Source organism: Balaenoptera borealis (genome assembly GCF_965194805.1).
Source record: "Balaenoptera borealis genome assembly, chromosome: 2".
NCBI classification, from domain to species: domain Eukaryota; kingdom Metazoa; phylum Chordata; class Mammalia; order Artiodactyla; family Balaenopteridae; genus Balaenoptera; species Balaenoptera borealis.
This window is the reverse complement of record NC_138867.1, coordinates 5,027,203-5,044,827: the sequence shown is the minus strand read 5'-3', so window position 1 is coordinate 5,044,827 and position 17,625 is coordinate 5,027,203. Positions and strand designations below refer to the sequence as shown.

Here is a 17,625-nt window from a genome sequence, read left to right as displayed (position 1 = left end):
ACAACCTACACGTTAAGATCATCTTGGATGTAAATTTCAGATGTCACCGTGTGTTTCCGATGGAAACTGTATAACCGCATTACTCCTTTTTTTTGTTTTAATTTTTTTTTACTGGAGTAAAATCACTTTACACTGTTGTGTTAGTTTCTGCTGTACAATGAAGTGAGTCAGCTATATGTATACATGTATCCCCTCCCTCCTGGACCTCCCTCCCACCCCCTCATTACACCCATCTAGGTCATCACAGAGCACCGAGCTGAGCTTCCTGTGCTTTATAGAGTGTTCCCACTAGCTATTTTATACATGGTAGTGTATATAAGTCATTCCCAATCTCCCAGTTTGTCCCACCCTCTCCTTCCCCCCATGTCCACATGTCTGTTCTCTACGTCTGCGTCTCTATTCCTACCCTGCAAATAGGTTCATCTGTACCATTTTTCTGGATTCCGCATATATGCATTAATATATGACATTTATTTTTCTCCTTCTGACTTACTTCACTCTGTATGACAGACTCTAGGTCCATCTACATCTCTACAAACGACCCATTTTCGTTCGTTTTCATGGCTAATATTCCACTGTATACATATACATGTACCACATCTTCTTTATCCATTCGTCTGTCGTTGGACATTTACGTTGTTCCATGTCCTGGCTATTGTAAATAGTGCTGCAATGAACACTGGGGTGCATGTGTCTTTTTGACCTATGGTTTTCTCTCTGGGTATAAGCTCAGCAGTGGGACTGCTGGGTCGTATGGTAGTTCTATTTTTAGTTTTTTAAGGAACCTCCATATTGTTTCTCCATAGCGGCTGTATCAATTTACATTCCCACCAACAGTGCAAGAGGGTTCTCTTTTCTCCACACCCTCTCTAGCATTTACTGTTTGTAGATTTTTTGATGATGGCCACTCTGATCAGTGTGAGGTGATACCTCATTGTAGTTTTGATTTGCATTTCTCTAACGATTAGTGATGTTGAGCATCCCTTCATGTGCCCCTTGGTCATCTGTATGTCCTCCTTGGAGAGATGTCTATTTAGGTCTTCCGCCCATTTTTTGATTGGGTTGTTTGTTTTTTTGATATTGAGCTGCATAAGCTGTTTGTATATTTTGGAGATTAATCTTTTGTCTGTTGCTTCATTTGCAAATATTTTCTCCCATGCTGAGGGTTGTCTTTTTGTCTTGTTTATGGTTTCCTTTGCTGTGCAAAAGTTTTTAAGTTTAATTAGGTCCCATTTGTTTATTTTTGTTCTTATTTTCATTACTCCAGGGGGTGGGTCAAAAAAGATCTTGCTGTGGTTTATGTTTATGTCAAAGAGTGTTTTTCCTCTAACAGTTTTATAGTGTCCGGTCTTACATTTAGAACAAAAAATTTTACAAGTTGTATGGAAACACAAAAGACTGTGAACAGCCAAAGCAATCTTGAGAAAAAAATGGAGCTGGAGGAATCAGGCTCCCCAACTTCAGACTATGCAACAAAGCTACAGTAATCAAGACAGTATGGTACTGGCACAAAAACAGAAATATAGATCAATGGTACAGGATAGAAAGCCCAGAGATAAATCCACACACATACGGTCACCTTATTTCTGAAAAAGGATGCATTACTCCTCGATTGCATAACATTCAAATAAAAATGAGACTCATCGCTTCAAAGGGTTACTTTTGAGTTTTAATCTCTTCCCACAAAGGAATAAGAATATAAAATTACATGCTCTGAGGTATACAAATGAAAAGGAAACCACTACTATGAAGACCGGCTCACAAAAAGCCTCCAGTTTCCAAGCTCTCTGGGGATGCTAAGTACTCAGTGATACCCAGGCCACACTGGGGTCGCTGCTTCACACGTGTGACCGCACTTGGTCATCACGACACAACTTCAGCCGGGCCTCTGCGGGCAGCTAAGGTTGAGTCACTGGTCGGAGGTCACAGGGCAGCATGAAGATAGTACCGACAGTTTCTGAGACAGAACGTCAGCACCAGGACGACAAGAGAGTTTCCTCTTACTTAGGGATGCGCTGCCCAACAGGGCGAGTGTCTACCACTGAAACAACAGGAAACCCACACACGTTCAAATGCCAGTGCTGAGAACGCGGGCAGAGTGTGGCTTCATGATCAACCTCCTCACCCCCAAGCACTGAGAGATGCACAGAGCACGGCACGTAGTAAGAACTCAAAACAGATTTAGTAAGAGGAATGCAAATGATTTTAAAATAATTATAATCAACAAAAGTTTTACCTTCATCCTGGGCATGCTGTATAAACATACCAATAACGGCACTAATATTTTTCACAGCTGATGGAAACCCTTCCTTCAAACCCAACTGGCCTAAACGACCTAGGGAAAAGCAAAAAAAAAAAAACCAATATGTAAACAATCTGTGGTTAAATGTTAACTTTTCATAAGAATTTAAAACTTATGTTTTTTTTCGTTGAACACGTACATTAAGCTTCAGGATTCTGAACTGAAGTTAGATGGGTACCTATTCTTAAATGAAAACAAATTAAACAGTAAAGCATCAGGACTCAATACAGCACCATCCGTCCTGGGGTGGGGGGCTGTTTTGACTGAATGATTCATCATCTCTTCTGTTACTCACACATACAGATGATACACAGATACACAATGTGTCGCTTTCCCAGTTATCATATAATAAATGGGGTTTAGCAGAATGAATGGTTTTAGGAGGCTCAGAGTGAAATGACTAACTTCTATGGGTTAACGGGCTAAATATAAGACACAGTTTGCTGTTACAACGTAGTTGTCTAACACAACCTCCGTTCTCACGTAGAGCAGCAGCTCCCAAGTGCGCTCTACTAAACCCCCGGGGTCCTCAAGGTCAAAACTGTGCTTTCCCAATGACACTAAGAAGTGACGTGCTTTCCTTCCAGTGCTGAGACGTAGCCTGACAGTGCAAAGGCAGTGGCCATCAAACTATTGGACCCTCAGCACCAGTCAGGGCAGTGACATGGAGGTCACTCTCCATGGCCAGGAGCTCACAGTCGGAAAAGCTAACTCACTCAGAATGTCCTTCGTGAACCGGTAACAATGATTCGTATGAAATCTAGACCCCTAAGCACACGCTCTGCGATCTTCCGCGGATGGGACGGGAAGGGCACATGAAGCACACCCCTGGCACCTCGGCATCCCAACTCTCTCCAGGAAAAGCACCTGTGCAACTGCTTCAGCTGGGAGGGGAACTGGGTGCTTTCTCCACCCACTTTTCACTGAAAGAACCACTGACAAACTATGGCTATTTAGACCGAGACAGACATTTTCTCAAAAATGAGTAAAGTGAACCTGTCACTGCAAGGAAATTTATCATTGTTGTCAATGATAAAATTTGAGCTCTTAAGCAAAATTAGAATTTTGGAAAAACTTCCACCGCCTACCCTAAGCTTGACAGCTTCAAATACTCCAGATTTCTCTGATGAGATCAGTGATGATATTAATGTCTGCTTTCTTGATATTGTTGACATTCGGAAGATCTGTACAAATCAGTGTTTTCCAAGTGATGTTACAAAATCATGAATGGGCAAAAGATCCCTTCAACAAGGCAGGTGGACCCAGGCACTTTGGTGCAACAGAGAAGCAAAGTTCACGGATGAGGTTTCAGATCTCCCACCGCAACTAGCCTTTAAGAAACCATCGCCTGCTGAGTTCCACTGCAGTGTCAAAGAAGAATATCCACAATTACTTGAGCAGGCTATTAAAATACTCCTTTAATCAACTACACATCTGTATGAGACTGGACTTTCTCCAAATACTTCAACCAAACCAACATACAGCCAGAGACTGAATGCAGAGCAGCTATGGGAAACCAGCTCTCCTATGAATCTAGACAGTGAAGAGGTTTGCAGCAAGATAATGTTCCGTTCTGCTCACTCTTATTTTTGTTTGTTTTGGAAATAGTTTTTCATTAAAAATATCATTTATATTAACATTAGTTTCTTACTATTAATTTTAAGTGAATAGTAAACATTTTTTTAAACTCCTAGTTTTAATTTCTAGTACAATAATTGACACATAAAACCTGGAGTGACAAAACCTCTCTGGGGGTCTCACTAGGGGACTAAACAGGACAACACTCCTCGCCTAGTCCCCACCCATCCGGACCCTCCTTTATTCCAATGGTCTTGTGGAAACTAGCTTGCTTCAAAGCGGAAGCCTCTGCGCCTCCCTCACGGCCAGGCCTCATGTCCTTTTGCCCCTGCTGTTACACAGAAGGAGGGTTCTGGGACACACCTTGGATGCCGTCTTACCCAAGTCCTCTTCGTGTGCTCTTACGACAACATTATCCTGCATGCTCACTGTTCTGTGTCCATGTTCTCTCTCAATAGTACAAACAGCCCACAGGCTTAGATGTGACCCAGCCCATCAGCCTCATCTCTGTGTTGAATATGGAGAAACTGAGGCACGGGACACTAAAGGGACTTTATTACTTTGTATCCCCTATAGGAACTAGCTTAGCGCTAGTTACACGCACCCTGAATGTGGTGATAGACAGCAGACATTCAGTAAATTCCTACTGATCAATGACTCCCCAGTTAATTCCTAGTCCAGGATGAAACTGTAAACATATGGATAATCCCTTAGGAAGTCTTTCACAGGCTGAAAAGTAATATACTTCAGAGATCAGAAATTTCTAGGTACTGAGCACTCTTCGATATCTCCTTGCAATTAGATCAAAGTGCTAATAACTGCATGTCACCAGACCTGTCCTCTGAGACAATCTATCGGGAGCATTCAATGCATGACTATTAGCAGAGAAGGGCACAGTGTGTGTGCCTAGCACAGCTATGGGACCACTTGGCCATGGGATATGCATGTGTTTCCAGATAATACACGACTGCATTATAATGGCTCCCTTTCTTTTAATTAAAAATGCTTAATGAAGTGGGTTTTATAAAGCTTTATTTAAGTTAACGGAGCAAATCAGAGATAAAATAAGAGGAGATCATGAGTCTGAGGTATATGGTTTGGGGGAAAAGGCTTACATATATGATGACCTGACGAAGATGATGGACAAATTTGCTAAATAAGACGGGAAGAAAAGTCCCTCTACAGAAGGAGGTGAGTGAGTCCAGGGCAGTTCAGCCAACATATTAAAATTCAAGTAAGAAATGTGGAGTCAGTCTCAATGTCAAAGACAATACTCCCCACTCACAGAAGCCTGAGGAGGAGAGCTTGCCGGCCTTAGGGAAGGTGAGACCCAGTCTACAGGGCAGGGATCAGAGCAAGATAGTTACCCAGGGTTTTCAATCAAGATTTCAGATGCAGGTATGTTAAGGAAAGGATGAGTTAAGACAACTGCAAAGAAAAGCTGAAAGACAAGGTGAGACACTGGACAGAAATCAACCAAGCACTGGCTATTGCGGCCTGACGTGCAAACACCTGACGTGAGAAACAGTGTTACCCTAGCTTCTAGGCTCTGCTAACACCAGGTGGGCCATTTCAGAATTTAAAGCTCTTTGGGGCACGAAACGGGGTATTCTATACCTTTATACTCCGCTGCGACTAGTGGCAGGCAGACTGCCGTCCCCACTCTGCTGCTCCCTTCCCACCCAGGGACCTCAGACAGGGGCTCACCACCTCCCTACCTCCTGCCCCCCCAAAGAGGCCCCGACTCCGCCAGGACACGAGCAGCCTGGAGCAGGCTCTCCCGCTCCTCCGCGTGCCCAGGGGTCCAGAGCAATCCAAATGTTCCACAAAACGCTCTTTAATCCATTACTGTTAAGGTAGGTTAGAGAAACCCCATTTAATAATCACATGTAACCATTTCAATTGCTAACAGCGGTGTTCATACCCCAATCCAACGTTAGATAACACTGAACCATTTTGCCAGATAGCCTGTTTTTATTTCCTATGGGGTAAAAATCCAATTAGGAATTACAAATTTGGAGTTAAGAATACAGACAATTCTTTTATTTTATGAATGCCTACTGTGTGACTTCATTTATTATTAAGAAATCACAGCCAACCAAGTTAATCATTTGCTTAATTCTTTAGTAAATGTCAGCTTCAGAAACTGCAAGAAGCTTCTCCAGCAGAGTTTCTTCTTAGAAACGGTTCAAACTCCAACTCAGAGGGCTGTGTGGGAAGGAAAGCACACACCCACCCCTAAAGCCACCTCTCAGGATTCCGCCCAGTCGACAGAGCAGGCCTCACCTGCTTCCACCCTCCCCCTCGCCCACCGCTGCTCGCTGGGACCCCAGCCCCTGCTTTGCTCGGGGGTTGGGGGGGGGGGTGCCTTCAGCGCCAACAGACTCCCAGCAAAGCTCAGCCCCGGCTCTCTGGGAACAGCGCAGTGGCCCCTCTCGCCCTCCCCACGCCAGGCTTTTCACTCACACGAGCTCGACCTGCCCTGGTCCACCTGCGGACCTCAGCAGGGTCTGCCAGTCCTGAGTCTGCTCTCATTTTTGACATTACACTTCCTTTCTAATTAGCCATCCTCTCAACTAAATTTATTAACTTACATATTATAATTTTATTATACAGTATTGTTAATTATATATTAATTATACATTATTCCTATGACACACATCACTATTATATCACTCCTAATTATGTAAATATACATATACTACTCTAAATAATATGTATTATCAAATGTTATAAATTATTTTCTCAAAAGCTATATTTTAAAGATTTAAAGAATAAATTAGTCTGAGTTTGACTAAAACTACCAGTCAGGTTTTCTCCCTACAATTATATATCCTTGTTTTTAGATAAACTATGGCCATATTCTTCTTAATTCACAAATGAGTTACTTTTTAAGGTATATATTCGAAAGTATTTCTATAATCTTGTGCGGGTTTGTCTGGAACCTGAGAATTTGTAATTTTAAAAAAGCTTTTCAGGCAGTCTGGACAATCAACCAAAGCTGATAAAAGCTAACTGAGGAGGAGAATGACATGTGAGGCCGACCCTCCATCACACATGCTTCCCAGAGCAGGTGGGGTCGACCACCAGAAACACAGCCTCCCACTCCCACTTCCCTTCCTGTTACAGTCAATAAGTACACAAAGAAACAACCACTGCAATGATAACAGCAAAAATCACACCATATTTTATAAGTGTGACTTCAGAAGTGTATTCTTCAGCAAATTCCACAGATTCTTCATCTAGGTCAACATGTAAGCATTTATAGACCTAACACCTTTCCTAATTTCTTAAATTCTCAAAAAGCTTTCTCAATTTGGAATGAATTAGTTCAAAGTATAAACACATTCTTTCTTGCATCCATAAGAGAAGCTGCTACCAAAATCAGAATTTCCAGACACACACATGCCACCAGCTGACGGCTGAAAATGAGGTCACTGGCCCTTCTGTGTCCTTGCTGCTCCCGCTTGGCACGGACAGTGGTCCTCAGGGCACTGGACCTGAGGCGTTCAGGGAAGCCCCCCACTGGGCAACTTAGTCATCTCCACTTCTACACTTTCATGCTTTCATGTTCTGTATCTTAACTCCAAGTGTATGTTAGGTTACTTCCAGCGAAAACTGTTAGATGTCCACCTTGAAACCAGGTTTTTGTCAAGACCCAGTTTATATATTTATTTACCACAATGTTCCTATGTTTGCATGTAAAATGTGCACAGTACAGGAATGCAGATACAGTAATAAAATTAGTCAGGGATATTGTATTTCTTACTGTGGTCCATTTATTAAGACTGACTTACGTGATTTAAAAATTCTCAAACCTATTTCAAATGGTTTTAGCTTGGAGTTTTAATTAATTAAACGCCAAATATACTTAAAAGTCATGATAACTATCTCCAAGGATCTAAAGGGCCCTGACACAGAAATAGGCTGAACCTTGTTTTGTCAGCCCTCAAGCAATCAATACATGGCAGATAGAGGAGTCACTTCAAAGTAAAGAGAGTCTTCTAATAATGAACAAACCTCATCACTGATAATGATGCCCTGGACTGGAGAGCAGTTTGTCAGAGATGGGGCAAAAAAAGAAAAAATAAGTAAAAATAAAAAATAAAGATTTGTGGGTGAAAGGGAGGCGCAGAACTAAATGGCCACTGAGGTCCTCTTTAGATCTGAGATTAAAAAGAATCTGTATTTCACTTAAAGTATTTTTAAACAATGATTTTAATTTGTTTATTCAGCTTACAATTTACAGAAACAAAATAAAACTAGTTCCCAATTATAGAAGTACATAGTTATCCTTATTGAGCGAGTATGAAAAAAAACATCTGGGGTGCAAGCAGGGATTAAGTATCTACTTATTTTAAAAATCAAATTAACTGTAATTTATAGCAATTTATGTATCCTGGAGTGTATATGCAAGTGTGTGCATGTGTGTATATTAAAATTAATATCTGGGAATCAAGAGTTCAATTATAAATAAAATGTACTAACATGAAAAATCTTAAATCTGAAAAAGGTGAATAAAATGTTAATTTACAAAGGAAAGTATGAGTAATGAAAATTAATTTAGTGCAAAAGTACCTACTCTGGTGGCTGTAAAGTCAGTTACTATAGTGAAGTTTCAGTCAAAATATATTATTACACACTTATTCTCTCACCAAGATATCATCAATAACAAGAACAAATTTAATACAACAGACAACTCACCAATGAGCCTCAGTATTGACGCTATGATAATATCAGGAGTGTATGCAATGTTTGCATGTCCTTTTCTGTATTTTATCCACTTATCCATTACAGGCCACAGCTCCTTACTACAAAATAACAACAACAAATATATACATGTATGTATGTATATGAAAGTATGCTCACCCACCATCGTTCAAACATTAAGAAGAACTTATCTTAAAAATGGTCCATAGGAGACAATTAGTGAAGAGGAGGAACTTTTAAAGATGTAGCATTTTTGGCTAACATGAGAACAGACAATGAAAGCTCACAAACTTTCCAACTATTCAGGATCTCTGTGCTTACAGTGGCTTTAAAAAGGCTGCAAACACCCATGCTTGCATCTTTATTCTATTTAACCCTTTTCACAAGGCTTTAGCGGAGAGATGCTGAACAATGCCCCCAAGTCACAGACCTGGAAGCAGCAGAGTCTGGATCCTCACGTGGACCATCCAGACATAAGGTGGCACCTGCGTTCTAGAAGCCTAGTTTCCCGGGGTGAAGCAAGGACAAACAGGCTATATTTTGTACAAAGAACTAAACCAGAGGAAATGAACCACACTTTACATGGGTTAAAGAAACTAGATCTACTGACTGAAAACAGTGGCAATTCCTCTTTGCTCTCTTTTCAAAAATGTATTAACTTCTTACATAGTATTTATAATATTAGAAAAGTTAAATACAGACAAATGAAAGGAAAATGTACGTTAAAAACACATTCTCAGATAACTATCACTCTTTTAATTTGGGGCTTTTCCTCCCACAGACTTCTATGCTTGCATGTATGTAAAAACCACAGTCAAAGTGACTGCAGTGCTTAGGAATCAGGGTCTGGAATCGCCCAGGCAGAGATCCTGATATCCAACACTCTGTCCATACCGCCAGCGGGGGGACCCTGGACAAAGCACCTGTGACTGGCACCACCCCCGGTGGTCTCATCTGTCACTGGGGAAAGAAGGGCCCCTGCCTCCTGGGCTTCCAGGAAGATGAGGCCCAGGGTAGCCACTCACACACATCATCCCCCAGACAGCACCGAACAGACTGTCCTGGCACTTTCTTAGTAACAGACTGAAAAACACTTTCGTGTCAGTATATAAAAATCCATGTATAGCTATTTATTCTAATATGGCTGTATCTCATTATATAGACATTCCATAATTCAATTACCTATTATTTGACATTCAGATGTATAATCTTTCCCGAGTGTTAAGAAGGGAAAACAAGAGAACAGATTTCCACAGAATATATTCCTCAGGTGTCTCAAAGATACAGACTATTATTAATCCTTTGGTGAATCCTTTTCAATGTGATAAACCCCTTTAAACCAGCCTTTCTCAGTCAGGGTTTTAAGAAAATTACGGGTTGTAATTAACTGCAGAACAGTTAGTTATTTGACTACTTTCTCCACTCTCCAAACATGCTGCATAGATAGATGAACAGAGAAAAGTTAATTCATTACATAAAATGGACGCCTGAGCATTAACAGGCCCAGTTCTCTCCTGAAACCCCAGTGAGAAGAGCTGCTGACCCAGAATTTTGAGTATTTCTGTTCCTGTGGGCTTTTCCATAGTATCTGTACATTAAGATAATGACCATCACATTTCAATCTACACGTATTCGCTGAGCACCTCTCCTGTGTGGGCGCTGCCCTCTCTACGCGCCGGCGGAGGCCAGGGAGACCAAAGTGCCCCCTGCATGAGGTTCATTTTCCTTTAGTAATAAGAGAATACAGTGAAAAGTAGTGAAAGGTACCATAAAAAAATAAAGCGAGGGGATGTGGCAGTGACACTGGCATTTAAGAGTAGTTTTATTAACTCTTACTCAAATCAAATCAAAATGTGCTTTGCAAATGTTTCAGCTGCCTTAAACAGCAAAAATGGTTCAAACCACAATTCAGCAATCACTGAACAGACTACCTGACAATTCAAATAACCCAACTTAAGTTAGCAGAATAGCCCTGTACCTTATAATGTTGTCATGTGTCCAAATCCACTTCTGATGGCAGCAGAGCAGATCAATGGCACATATGTACTCCCAAGTGTTATCACTTAGGTCTTCGCCAAATCTTTCACTGGACTGAAATTCTGTTTTTGGACATAACTGTATGGTCAAAAGCAGCTTTGAAACCATGAAGCCAACATCTGCAGGAGCATTCTAGCAAATAAGGTAAAAAAAAAGAAAATTTAGAGTTTCAAATATAACATATCTCATGTGGGTGATCTCAAAGAGTATTAACAAGCATCAGATGAATAATCATTTAATTTTCAAGGACACCTTTTGAAAGTTATTTTGAATAAAGAACTATGTTTATCTTAGTCATAACATCTGTCCTAAAATGACTATACAATGGTGGTTGACAGGCCAGATAAAAAAGCTCCAAGCAGAATGCAGAATCCAGTCAGGTAGGAAAGATACTGCAATCCAGATAGGAATGCAAATTTTCATTAACTGAAATCAGAGAATTAAAGTTTTATTAAAAAACAATTTTTAATCTTTAAAAAATTCTTCAATAAATTCATTCTGTCATCTTTCTGACCCTAGATATCAGTCTGCTTTTTCCAGAAATTCGTAAAATTGAATCAGATTGTACTAGACTCTTCTGTCTGGCTTCTTTTACACCTATGCATGCTTTTTTGATATCTTTCCACGTTCTTGCACATATAGGTAGCTTGAACACCCCTTTTTACTGCCGAGTAGGAATCCACTGTATGGATATACCACAGTTTGTCCATTCACCTATTGATAGAAATCTGGGTTACTTCCAGCTTTAGGCTGTAATTAATAATGCTGCTTTGGACATTCATGTACAAGCCTTTTTGTGGACATAAATTTGACTTTCCTTGGGTACATACCCAGCAGTGGATTTATAATTTTTTTCTTTTTTTATTGGGTTTTGTTATTAAAAATGAACAAGGGGCTTTCAATCTCCTCTTACACCTGAAAAAGACTGGAATTAGTTGGTTCTTTAAAGATTAAATTCAGATGAAATCTATACACGCTTCTTGTATACTAAATTTTTAGTCACCTTTTCAACCTTTTAAAATGGAAAACAACTGGTTTACTCCAGTGTTTTACCCCTAAAGCCAATTTTGACCATTTTTATGTTGCTAAGGAACCATCCTCGGTTTCCGAACCTGCTATGAAGCTGTAGGCGGCAGTCTTCTCGTTCTTCACCCTCCATCTCTACTCACACTGCCTCTCTCATTCTGAAATCTTGAACATTTTTGCTTTTCTCTTTTTACATTAATCTGAACTGAGTTACCTGATTTATTAGTATTTTTTAAAAGCAATTTTTTTTTGTTCTCTACTTCATTACTATTACACCTTTTAAACTATATTTTTTTTCTGGATTCCTTCTCAAATTTTTAATTTTTAAGATGATTATCAGGGAACTTTATTTATTACTTGTTTAATAATGAAGACATTTAAACTATTTCAATGAGTTGTAAGTTTTCCAAAAACGAGAGGTCTTCGGTATGAAGGGTTTTCCTTTCATACCAAATACTGTGATTTTACTTCTGAGTTTCTATTTGTTCACAGATTGTCCAGGACTGTGTATCTCGATCTCCAGGGAATTTTTATAGAATCTTTTAATTCTTTGTCTAATTTTACCGAGTCATTGCCAGAGAATTGAGTGCAGACTCTTTACTTTTTAAAAATTAAGGTCAAATGCATGACTGGTTTTTGCAAATGTCACAGACATATGAAAAAATACAGTCTTCATTCAAGTTTACTTTTTATATTGTTGAATTCCACTAACTCTTTACTTATTTTTGTGCTTCACACCTATTGAGTTCTGTAGGATAGAATTTGGAAGTCTTGTACTATAATGGTATTTTCCCCCCCCCCCAAGTATTCCTCTTTTTTTTTTAATAGCTTTGACTTTATATTTTTATTTGATATGATACAGGCTAAACACACTTATTAAAATTCTACCTCCTTCATTAATCATGTTTTATCATCCAAACATGTCCGGCTTCATCCTGGACAGGACAAAGGAGAAGCCTCCAGTGCGCAAGCAGGCGGACCAAGCAGGGACAGGAGTGGCCCTGCAGGTAACCGCCGAGGGCGGACATGCGTGTACGGATGCTCTTCTCACTGCTAAGGGACTGGAGTCTGATGGTACCTCACACCAATACACTCTGGCTTGTCTAGGTGGATTGATGAAGAGATAATTACAGACTTGCTTTTTAAAATTCCCTAACTTTTTATCCGCCAATAGCCCTTTCCTTTTCTTTTTATAAGAAAATAAAAGTCTAATGAAGAGTAACATCAGAAAGTACTAAAAAGGAAAGCAAAATGACATACAAAAGTCGACTACATGCATAAGCCAGAATTTTTTTAAAAGAGGACAGCAATACAGTCATTAAAAAGGGCAGAACAAAGTGAAAGTCAACCCCTCACTGACTTCAATACCTCTTCTTAAAGATTACCACTAGCAATTCAGCAACCAGCGATTCTCATTAGAGAAAATCTATGAAGAAAAGAACACTAATCTAGATACTATATTAACATATCAGTCACTAAAGAAAATAAGATAATGAAAGAAAATATGGAACACAATACTTAGAACAAACACAAATTCCATCAACTGGAAAGAAAAACAGAGAACATTAGATTCAGAAAAAATCGTAACAGGAAGGAATTGAGATACCAATTTTTTCACCTAAGTACCTACTATAGAAGCAAATGATGTGCACCTCCTCCGAGCCCTCACATATATATGCACATGTATAGATTTCATCAGCCATAAATTAGTACACAAAAGAAACTTTGTTCAATTAACACAGCACACAGGTCTACAACTTCTCCCAAAGTGTCTCATGCATACTTAATGAACAAAATGCATAAGCTTAGACTAAAATGTTATTTTAAAGGATCTGATATGAAGAATAATATCTCTGAAATGCTCACAAACTAATACAAAACCAAATAATAACATTTATATAAGACCTACAAGTACAGTATTACAAAAAAAGAAACCTCACCTTCTCCCAATTGAGGAAAGCTCGCAAACAGTTCAAAACTTCTCCTTTAGCGCGTTGCCTGGCTACCAACTGCATTGCCTTATTAATCACCGATTGAGAGATAAATATATCATGCCACATGTTTGCAATGAACAAGGTCAATTTTTCAGACTCTGGAAAATCTATGAGAAAAAAACAAGATAATACACCTTTATGTCTGATTAAGTGAATAAATGACAAACTAAGAATATATTTGAATAATTTCCCCTTGTGCACAGCAGGGCCACCTAAAGCTAAAGGGAGGAAGCCTGACGAGGCCCCAGCCTCAGTTATTTCAACTCTGCTTCTCCATCTCTCCCACCCATCCCTCCCCTCCCCCCGCCCCCCCAGCCAACCTTTCTTTCCCTTTGGCCAACTTTAATAGAATTTGAAACACAGTGCATGAGTATACACCACTGTAGAAAAGAGCAATAAACTCCAAAACAAGGAGAGAAGGCAAACCTCCTCTCGCACGTTCCAGACCCTGCACCCAGAACCCGCCCATTTGGTGCGTGTCCTTTCAGGCCATGTTTTATGCATTTACAAGACAGAACTCACTTGAAGAACACCTAAGGCTTTTGGTATGAAGGGATTTTTTTTTATAAATTATGACTGATAATCCATTTCTTATGAATACCTTCTCCAACGCCACGGCTTGTCTTTTCTGTCTGTCTAATCAAGTTAATCGAGGCACAGCTTACACACAATAAAATACACTCTTTAAGCAGACAGTCTGAAGGATTTTGACAAATGAACACACCCATGTAACCCCCACTACAACCCACAGATGGAACATTTCCTTCATCCCAAATTCCCGTGGTCTGACCCTTTCAGTGAATCACTTCGTCCCAAATACAGACAAGCCTGATCTGCTTACTGTCACTCTGCACATGTGCCTTTTCTCAAATATTTATGAAGAGATTCGTAAAGCATGCACCCTTTTCTGTCTGGCATCCCCCTCTCAGCAAAATCCATGTTGCCGCACGCATCACTAGCCCTTTCCTCGTCTGTCTGAGTAGTATTCCAATTGCTTGATATACCACACTGGTTTTTCATTCAACTCCTGATGGACCTTTGTTTCCAAACATGGGCTATTATGAATTAAGATGCTCTGAATACCTGTGAACTGTATATGGATATGTGGATATGTCTCTATTTCTGTTGAGTAAGTACCCGAGAGTGACATATCTGTGTCATATGATAAACTGTTTAATTTTATAAAAAACTGTCGAAGTGTTTCGCAACTGGTTGTATCAGTCAACAGGAAGATTTGTATCTTGTTTGGCATGACGCCGCATCTTTTTCGTTTTCTCTGTTCTATTTTATCTAACACTGCAGGGTGTATAGAGAGAGGGTAACTCAAAGCATAAACTCACTGCACTATTTTGATCTGTTACTTTGGAAACCTTGTGCTTATCTGATTATACTTCCTCCTGTCTCAGGACTCCACATGCTGTTCCCTCTGCCTGGAATTCTCTCCCTCACTTTTATCTTCACATCTAAGTTCAAAAGGCACTCCGAGGAGCAAAGCTTCCCTGACCCCTGAGACTCTCTCAAACCCACCTTCCACAGCACAAGTCATTCATTCAACATATACTTAACGAGAGCATACAACACATTCTTCTGGGGTGAGGATGTAGTAGGAACAAGACAAACAAAATCCCTGTCCTTACAGAGTACGTGACCTAGTAGAGGAAAGAGACAGCAAACGAAAAGGTAACAGCGTAACCATAGCAAAGCAGAGGGAAAAGCTTCCCGACAGAGAACCTGTTACAAAGACCCAGAGGTGAGAGCGGGCTGGGTGTGTCTGAGGAAGAACCAGAAATCCCACCTGGGCTCTGCAGAGACCCTGTCGCCCTGCTTCCTGCTGCCCTTCACTGATAAAACCTGACGTGTGCGCCCCACTGGAAGGCTGTATCTATACCTGGGTTTGGTCACCATCAAAAGCCTTAACACTTATGTGCACCCCGTAACTATCTGTTAAATAAGTCAGTGACTGAAAAAATAAATGAAGTGGGCAACAAACACAGCAGCCTCACTCACAACTCTGCAAGTGACAGATTCAATTATCCTGATATTTAAGCCCCATAAACACTATGGTAGTAAAAGATTATCAATCTTTGCAATCTAGATAAGACTCTCTGATGTAGCATTAAATTCCATTTGTGTATCACTTTGCTATATTAAAATGTTTCCACTGATGATCTGATATGAAGAGGGAGTCCTATTTGCTCCATTAATAGACTTAAGAAATAGTAGTAAAAGGAAAAGAGAATCAAAGGACAGCCCTCCTTTCCATTTCTCCCTGAAACTCTTCTTTCCATGAGCTTATGAATCCATCTTAGCGTTTCTGCCCTTTCCAGCTAGTAACAGAGCAGAGCGGTTTGTCACTTTAAAATGATTCCATTATCTTGTGTCAACTATATCTGACTCTAAAGTAGCTGCACAAGGAATAAAACCGATACACACTAATGAGACATACACTTTTATACACAAGTGGAAATGTATATACTGACCGAAGTGAGCTTAAGTCACACAAATTCTCCCACTGAAAACCAGGTATAGCTGGGTCTATAGCTAAGGCTCTTCATGCCTTCTGGCAAATGCACAAGACAACATGATTTTAAAAGATACACAGCAATACCTTAGCTGAAAATACAGATGCACATATAAGCAGATAAAAAAGCAACAACCCGTGTTCAATACAAGAATGTCGCCATCTAAACATACCTTCCTTAAGTAGGCTGTAGCAAAACAAGCGAGCTCTTTCCAAGTCTCCCAGCTGCCGACAAATACCCACATACACTCTGCAGAGGGCGTGGATGTAATTGTGCTCCACAGACATCTTCTGAATTCTGAGTTCTGAGAGAATAGAGTGAAGCAAGCACTCTGCTAAAGGCTGAATTGGAAAAAACAAAAAAACAAAAACGAAAAGGCAATGTACACTGATACTTATCTTCAGCCTACTAAAGACCAGCTAAAAGTTACAAAATTAAGTACCTTTTGGAAAGTTGGAAAGATAAAACATGCCCTGTCTCAGAGAGTAGAGGACAACACCCACCGTGGTAACTTGCTTTAGCAGGGAAAGCCGTGAGGCTCGGGGAGGAGAGAGCCCACGCCTGTCGGCGGCCGGGGGTCAGTGGGGCTGCAGGGGCCACGGGGCGAGTCCCAGGGCACCTGGATGCCTACTGTCACTACCACCACTCCTACAAATGACCACTTTTTGGTTTTTACTAAAATAATCTGTATGTGTGTATTAAATCCACTCGAATTCTACTCCCATTCTTGTTTTCTGAACTCCAACGTACTCTACACATTTATCCTGTTTAGATCTTAAAATACTGGGTAATGTTTTCCTCGCCCAGGAAAAGGAGCATTAAATAATTTGATACATTCAGTCATTTGAAAATAAACATCTTTCCAAAGTTACCTGTACTGCTTTGTGCTTTCTGAAATGCAATCTAAGAAAAATAAATATTTATACCATTGTGATTCCAAGGATGTACAGATAACCGATAAAGCATAATCCATGGGACACTGGAAATCACCCACCCAGTATCAACATAAATATGTAGAAAATAAAAACCGAGGAAAGTCCTAATAAACCATGTAGGTAAATCTGCATAATCCTCCCCCAGCCCCCTTCCCGAAGCTAAGCATCTGTTCCTGTTTGATTTCTGACCTACATCAAGTGGGGGAGGGTGCGAAACCCACACACTACCTTTCTGACTCTCAAAATTCTCAAGTGTGTATATAATACCATTCACAGAAAAGAAAGGCTCTATTACACAGCAATTTGATGCTTTGAAGCAAATCATTTCGAGTTTTTAAGCATGCCAGAATCAATGGGAAATACGCAATTTAAGTCCTGACAGGACTTTTTTTTTTTTTCCTTTAAAATTTTAAGGTATTTGGTGAATACAAATTACCAAATCTCCAACGCCTTATCACTTCTCAAATGTATAAAATGCTGGCTAGAAATAAAGTATAGGTCCTAACGTTTACACGGGTGAC

The 17,625-nt window shown here is 40.1% G+C and overlaps 1 protein-coding gene and 1 long non-coding RNA gene across 4 annotated transcripts in view; one reads left to right on the top strand and one right to left on the bottom strand.

Annotated features, from left to right (window-relative positions):
• The window catches only part of LOC309623421, a 720,194-nt gene that overhangs the window by 333,138 nt on the left and 369,431 nt on the right, over positions 1-17,625 (top strand). The window lies entirely within an intron of this gene.
• Positions 1-17,625, bottom strand: part of ICE1 (interactor of little elongation complex ELL subunit 1) — a 57,852-nt gene that overhangs the window by 2,118 nt on the left and 38,109 nt on the right. For 2 of the 3 annotated variants that reach the window (XM_082380308.1, XM_082380307.1), the window contains 5 exons: positions 16,342-16,510; positions 13,594-13,754; positions 10,569-10,759; positions 8,585-8,691; positions 2,237-2,335 (listed from right to left, as the gene is read on the bottom strand). In XM_082380308.1, the coding sequence (XP_082236434.1) occupies positions 2,237-2,335; positions 8,585-8,691; positions 10,569-10,759; positions 13,594-13,754; positions 16,342-16,510 (727 nt within the window). The remainder of the gene's footprint in view (positions 1-2,236; positions 2,336-8,584; positions 8,692-10,568; positions 10,760-13,593; positions 13,755-16,341; positions 16,511-17,625) is intronic. The other variant, XM_082380309.1, reaches the window with a different exon arrangement.